At 41.8% G+C, this 7,179-nt stretch overlaps 1 protein-coding gene and 1 long non-coding RNA gene across 6 annotated transcripts in view; one reads left to right on the forward strand and one right to left on the reverse strand.

Annotated features, from left to right (window-relative positions):
* mcf2l2 (MCF.2 cell line derived transforming sequence-like 2) overlaps positions 1-7,179 on the forward strand; it is a 216,638-nt gene that overhangs the window by 161,891 nt on the left and 47,568 nt on the right. For all 5 annotated transcript variants that reach the window (XM_034881481.1, XM_034881485.1, XM_034881482.1 and 2 more), the window contains exons 23-24: positions 1,789-1,929; positions 2,829-2,921. In XM_034881481.1, coding sequence (XP_034737372.1) covers positions 1,789-1,929; positions 2,829-2,921 — 234 coding nt within the window. The remainder of the gene's footprint in view (positions 1-1,788; positions 1,930-2,828; positions 2,922-7,179) is intronic.
* LOC117950432 overlaps positions 1-7,179 on the reverse strand; it is a 14,768-nt gene that overhangs the window by 2,119 nt on the left and 5,470 nt on the right. The gene's annotated exons all lie outside the window — the stretch shown is intronic.

Here is a 7,179-nt window from a genome sequence, read left to right on the forward strand (position 1 = left end):
TATTTAACTACACTTTTTCTCCTCTTCAGGCTTCTTCCTTTTTGAAATGCTACTCCTCCCACATACTTTTATCTATAGACGACATTCAAACTTTAAACTGTTAACAAAACCTTTAGCTATTACAGTGGTATAAATGATATCCTTTAAAGTGTTGGTGGTATCACTGTTTAAGTTTAGGCTTTTGTTTAAGCTTTTTCTGCATTTATAATGGAGTCAGTATTGGCGTATTGCATGACTCGGAGGGTGATGACATAACTTGAGTCTTGAAAAGCCTTGAAAATCATCTTAAAACCTCTATAACTTGCTCTCATGTTCACGATATTTACTTGTCATACATGGTTTACACATCAAAACGTAGCTATTCTTGTCTTTTTCAACCTCATTTGAGCAAAATGACATGGATCTTGAATTAACTGCCTAAAAGCAACAAGAACAACTCTTCTCCTTATCATCCATGACAATGTTATTTTCCAGTCTAAACTGTGGTATTAGAGTACTTTTTAACTTTATCTACAGAAATAGCATGTCTGCAGTTTCAGCAAAGTCTTTGGATGCTCAAAGTGAAGAGTTTACAGGAAAACCATTTAAGATTTTTGACTGGGAAGCACGGAAACTAGCAGAGTGCTTCCCAACATTCTCTGAGACTCTATCTCTCTCAGGTGTCAATTAACTATCACTATGACAACCATCTTATGAGCCACACCTGCTGTCTGTCTGTCTGCCTGTCTACATTCAAACCTTAAAATGTTAAATCTTCCACATCATTTATTCTTTAAGAGTTTTATACAACTTGTACATTTTAGTCATACTTTTTGTAAATATTGAATGACTATCAATTGTCATTCAAATTAAAGCCGGGAATTCAGTTTAGCATCAGCTTTTACAAAAACTTTCATACAATTTTAGTATTATTCAACTTTTAAAAGACATTTATATTAATTAGAACAATTAGAACCATTCCCACCTTTGCACATTTTCCTACAACTTCACCTTTTCCTTACGCGTTGAAGCCAGAAATTCAGTGTAGTGACAGCTTTTTGGAAAACCTTAAAATATTCCACCTTTTCATATATTTTTGTGTTAGTTAACATTTTAAACTTTTTATACTAATTTAAACCATTCCCACAACTATTCTCACTGCTTTACCTTCTTCTTACGCATTGAAGCCAGTAGTTTAACTACAGCAATTTAACTTTTCTACATTCACAAGCATTTTCCACAGGAAAGGCACTTTCTAGTTAACTTTTTGTTCTTAATGAAAGCCAAAAATGCCTTTAAACAGAGCAGCAGGTTTGTGAATCGGTTAGTTTTAATGAGATGAATAGGATTTGTAGCAAATGGGCTAAAACATGCATGCATATCCAGGTTAGCATCATGTATAGTTACCAAAGAAATAAAACATGAAAAAGAAAACCATTGATCACAGCAATGAAAGTTTTTTTCAGGTGTGCACAGGACGAGGTTGCTACAAATGCTGACGTGTAATGTTGAAAGGACAAATGTCTGTTGAAAAACATTTGTCTTCTTCAGTTAGGGAAAAGATGCAAGACACATTATATATAGTATATATAGTATATAGCAAGAGGGTTGGTGAGAAATATGGTCCTAGTTTGGAGAAACCAGATAGGTAACAAGATTAGGTCTAGGTAACAAAATTATGGATCCGGTCTTAGGGGTTTGTTAGCATACTTAATTTGACAGCACTAATACTTCAACATAACAAAATATTGAACTGTAGAATGATCAATGGTAAGACAAACAGATAAAATGAAGATTATCTTATTTCAGGTGAAGGACTTGGCCAGGTTTAAGCCTATGCAGAGACACCTGTTCCTGTATGAAAAGATGATGTTGTTTTGTAAGAAACGAGAGGAGACCACAGATGGACACGAGAAAACCCCCTCCTACAGCTTCAAACACTCTGTCAAGGTTAGAGACAGGTGGTGTCCCTTTCTGTGACTTCTTGGTGTGTGGCAGATAAAGATCCCATTGTATTACAAGTATTATGTATGCTTTTTGTGTATAACTTAAGCTTTGTTAAAAGTAAATACTGTATATGTAACTTTTAAATGTTTCTGAAACTGTGTAATTTTTTATCTGATGATCATTGAAACAGCAAATAAGACTAACAGTGAAAAGAACGCTTTTTTAATATAGTGTTTACTTATGCCTTTGGCCTAATATTTTCTTTTTGTCCCCCTGTACTTGTGTAAAGCAGTGGTTGCTAAAACAAACTCTTAATGCATTGGTGTGTGACACAATGACAGTGATACCCAGTTAAGCTCACGATAAATCCAATGTAGACTAAGTTACTGAATGCAAAACTAGACATGAAACCCTGCACCAGTAACATATTCTTGTACTGTAAATGAATGATTTCCTGCAACACATTCATCGCAACTACGTGACCTCCTGGTAACGCTAACTCAGTAATACAGTGGGTATACAGCACCGTTAAGAAATTTCCTTTATGTCAGTGGGTGTTGTAAAAACACTAACACTTTTGTCGAAAGTGGCTGCTAGAATCAACAGAAATTGAATGGTACAAATAGCCACTTTAAATGAATTACCACAAATCAACTGACACACCTGAAATCTGGGGGCAGGGTGGTATTTCAGCATTGTGCTGGTTGGTTTCTGGTTGAAAAATATCTATTTGTAAGATGCAAAAGCTTAGTGTCATATGTGCACTTCAGGGCAACAGAATGCATAGATAATGTACAGAGGGCTCCCTAGCAGGTTATTCTGGCAATGTCAACTTTTTGTTGTTGTTGATGTCACAGTTTTGCAGCATCTCACAGTGTCTCTGCCCTACTGTCTCTGTCCAGATGAGTGCTGTGGGGATCACAGAGAACGTCAAAGGGGACATCAAAAAGTTTGAGGTGTGGTACAATGGCAGAGAGGAGGTTTACATCATACAGGTATGTTAATTACGGTGTAATAAGTTTCACAAAAACAGCAAATATCAGATAAAAGAATTTTGTTATCTAATACTTTTCTACCCTAATAATCCTTTTTTACGACCACTTATCATTTATCTTATGTAGACCCTTATGATGGAGCCTGACCCTTACCGGACATTCACACCGCCACCGACTTTGTGTCTAAAGTTACTTGAAGTCATTCATTTTCAATGGAAGGTCGCGTTTTGGGCATTTTTAGCTTGTTGATTGTCAATCAAAATGAAGGATGACATTTTTCACCTTTATGGTAATGAGCTATGACGCGGTTCAGCAGCAAGCAGCGGCTAACGCCAGCCGCAACTCGGAATACAGAGTCCTTCGCGCTGGCTGATCCCGGAGAAGCATATGATGTAAACTTTTGTTCCTACCAAAACATTAATTCTTAGGACAAGCTCATAATCGCCGTTGCTGGGTTACCTATTGTTTACAATATAATGTTGTTTGTGCATAGGGACCAGTTAACGTTACCTGCCGGTCACATTGTCTCTAATGGTCCACTCACAGTGAAGTCATGCACGGGTCACTAGGTTTGTCTGGCGGCTGATCGCTTTCCCTGCACGCCGCTACGGCTCAGCGGCTAACGAGCGAGCTAACTAATAACAGACCCCGTTGCGACCAATTAACAATACAACTTCTGTCATTACATATGTACATTGTAAAAGGTTTCTAGTGTCAGTGTATTGGCCTTGACTGCGTGTGCTTCTCCCAGTCGAGCAGGAGACGCCACGTCAGAGCGGCCAACATGTCAAAAAGCTTACACATACTTGTACTGTTCTCGCTGAGGTGTAACAACTCCAGCTAAACAGCGAGCTAAACTCTCTCTATTCATGAACACGAAGAAAGCTTTAATTCCTTATATGCAGATTTATTTCCTTCATGTTGTGCTGAATCCATACACAGGTCATTGTGATGAGAGACAAGAGAGTAAAACTAGGGAACAAACAGCAAAATATTGTAATTAGCTAGGCAACCTAGTTTCCATTAACATTCCTTTTACAACATTAAATGATTATGTTTAAAAGTTAACTCAGAACAAAGATTTATACATACAAGCGATGCTTCTGCTGGGAAGTTAACTGGCTGGATGCATTTCCCTGGCGCATTGATAATCTGCATTTCTCACGCGTTTCTAACGTGGTGAATTCTAATGCGATTTCCTACTTCTGGTCTTAGCTCGCTAAACAAATAAGAGCCTAAATTAAACTGCAAGTATACGAAATTAAATGCATAAAAATTTAACTTAAATGCCTGAAGGGCAGAACACTCCCCGTCTGACCTTAAAGGTCACTATTAACTATTAAATGTCTTTGAACCTTCAGTCTTTGGTTAGAACTACTTCTGACACTGGTCTCAAAAACACCTTCCCAGAACCTTGGTCCGATGACCTGAGCTCCACCTTCCTTACTTTGCTGTCTCTCCCAGGGAAAACAGCTGTGATCCTTGCCATGGGCCACGTGTTACGTGCAGCTTGACTGTCCTTCAGGAGCACAATGTCTCCTTCTTTCAAATCCTGTTGGGAATCTGTCCATTTCTTGCGGGCTTGTAGAGTGGGGAGATACTCGTGACGCCAACGACACCAGAATCTGTCAGCGAGAGCTTTGACTTGTTTCCATTGTTTGCTGAGAAGATCCTTGTCTGTGAAGTCTCCGTGCGGTGGGGTAACTCCAACCTTCTGAGTAAGTATCATTGCAGGAGACAATATGAATGGTGATTCTGGGTCAGTGGAGACTGGAACAAGAGGTCTGGCATTGATTATTGCAGTCACTTCCATCATGAGTGTGCAGAGGACATCGTGGGTAAGCTGGATGTTTGCTTGAAGAAGGATTGCATCGAGGATCCGTCTTGACAGGCCTATCATACGTTCCCATGATCCTCCCATATGAGATGCATGAGGAGGATTAAACACCCAAGAGCACCCCTGTTGACTCAAGTAGTTCTGCACTGTGATGTCAGGTTGTTGTTTGCTTAGTCCCAGTTCCTTTGCCTCGGCTACAAAGTTTGTTCCGCGGTCCGATCTTATCTGCTTTGCAGGTCCCCGTATGGCAAAGAAACGTCTCAAAGCATTAATGCAACTTGACGTGTCTGGGGAGTCGATGATCTCGATGTGCACTGCTCGGGAGCTCATGCAGCAGAAGAGCATTGCCCATCTTTTGCTTTGGGCCTATCCACCTCTTGTACGTCTTGAGACTATTTGCCATGGTCCGAACACATCTACTCCTACATAGGTGAAGGGTGGGCACATGTGCAAGCGTTCTGGGGGCAGATCTGCCATGAGTTGTTCCTCTGTTCTTCGGCGTAGCTTTCGGCACACTACACAGTTGTGCAAAACAGAGGCGATAAGTCGTTTTGCGCCTATCACCCAGAAACCTGCTGGTCTCAGGGCCCCTTTGGTGAAGTGGCGGCCTTGATGCTTTACTTCTTCGTGATACTGTCGCACTAACAGCAAAGAAATGTGGCTGGTCTTAGGCAAGATAATGTATTTTTTTTCATTAGTGCTCAAGTCAGCGTGTTTTAATCTGCCACCAACACAAATCAGATGATCTTGAAGAACAGCTCTGAGCTTGTTAAGGGAACTGTCTTTGGTTGGGCGGCTGTGGCTCAGTGGTAGAGTGGTTGCCTGCCAATCGGAAGGTTTGTGGTTCGATCCCCGCCCCTGCAGTCATTGTCGAAGTGTCCTTGGGCAAGGCACTGAACCCCGAGTTGCCCCCGGTGCTGCGCATCGGCGTGTGAATGTGTGTGAGTGTGTATATGATGAGCAGGTGGCACCTTGTACGGCAGCCCCGGCCACAGTGTATGAATGTGTGTGAATGGTGAATGTTCCCTGTAGATGTAAAAGTGCTTTGAGCAGTTGTTAAGACTGGAAAAGCGCTATATAAATACAGCACATTTACATTTACAGCTTGTCCGAGCTCAAGAGCCGTGAGCTCTTTCGCATAGACATCTTCCTGTGCGGCTCTGATAATAATGTGTCTCGCCTGAGACAACTCATCCGGCGTGCGTGTGAAGTTGCAGAGGTGCCATCCTTTACATTTGCTGTACTTGTTGCGTCTTTAAATGCTGGCTATGTGGATAAGTAGGGCAATAGCCCTGGTGAGGGAGTGCATGCATGAAAAGCGCTGTAACCGCGGGGCGGTAAGGCCTCGGTTTTGAGCTTGAGTGAGAAAACTACTCACTTCAGTTCGTATTTCCACGTCTGATTTTGGGTTAACAAGTTCAAACGTCTGGCTTGCATCTGTGTCAGATTGATTTGGTTTGTGCAAAAAAGCTGATCCAGTGAACCACATTGTCTTTGTCAGTTGGGACGCAGGAACTGACCTGGATGCATGGTCAGCCGGGTTGTCTTCTGTGTTAACGTAGAACCATTGATTAGGTATTGTGGACTGACGAATTCGTTGGACTCGATTGTGAACATAGACGTAGAAGCGTTTTGTCTGATTGTGAATATATCCAAGCACAACCTTGCTGTCACAGTATAACTTGATCTCATCGAGCTTCAGGTGCAGTTCATCTTTGATGAGTTCAGCAACTTCCACGTCTAATACCGCGGCACACAAATCCAACCGAGGTATGGTAGGTTCGGACTGTGGGGCCAGTTTAGCTTTCCCTTAGATGAATCCTACTTCGACTTGTCCCTCCGCTTGAATGGTCCTGAGATATGCCACAACTCCGATGGCCTTTTTGGACGAGTCGGAGAACACACAGCTCTGTGTGTATGGCACTGGAAAGTGAGGTTGCTGTGTATGAACGTGGGATATGTAGCTTGCTTAATTCATGCAGTGACTTACGCCATACTTCCCATTGCTTCAGCTTTTGTTCTGGAAGAGGAGCATCCCAGTCACCTGTGTTGACACTGAGCTCCCTCAAGAGACTTTTGCCTTCAATAGTTACAGGTGCGACCATGCCTAAAGGATCAAAGTAAATCGCTATCAAGTAAATCAAATCGCTATTCACTGTTGACAGAACTCCCCTGCGAGTGAAGGGTTTCTTGTGCTCAGAGACTGCAAATGTGAAGGTGTCTGTAATTGTCTCCCACAGCAATCCCAAACTGCGTTGCACTGGTGTAGCTTCACCGCTAAGGTCAAGTTCTTTCAGAACTGCTCTGTCCTCTGGTGCAAAGGCCTGAAGGACGGCTTCCCTGTTTGAGGCAAACTTGTGGAGCCTCAGGTTTGATTCACTGAGAGAGGTCTGCGTTCTCTGTAGGAGACTAATGGCTTCA

The sequence above is a fragment of the Etheostoma cragini genome, chromosome 9, assembly GCF_013103735.1.
Source record: "Etheostoma cragini isolate CJK2018 chromosome 9, CSU_Ecrag_1.0, whole genome shotgun sequence".
Taxonomy (NCBI): domain Eukaryota; kingdom Metazoa; phylum Chordata; class Actinopteri; order Perciformes; family Percidae; genus Etheostoma; species Etheostoma cragini.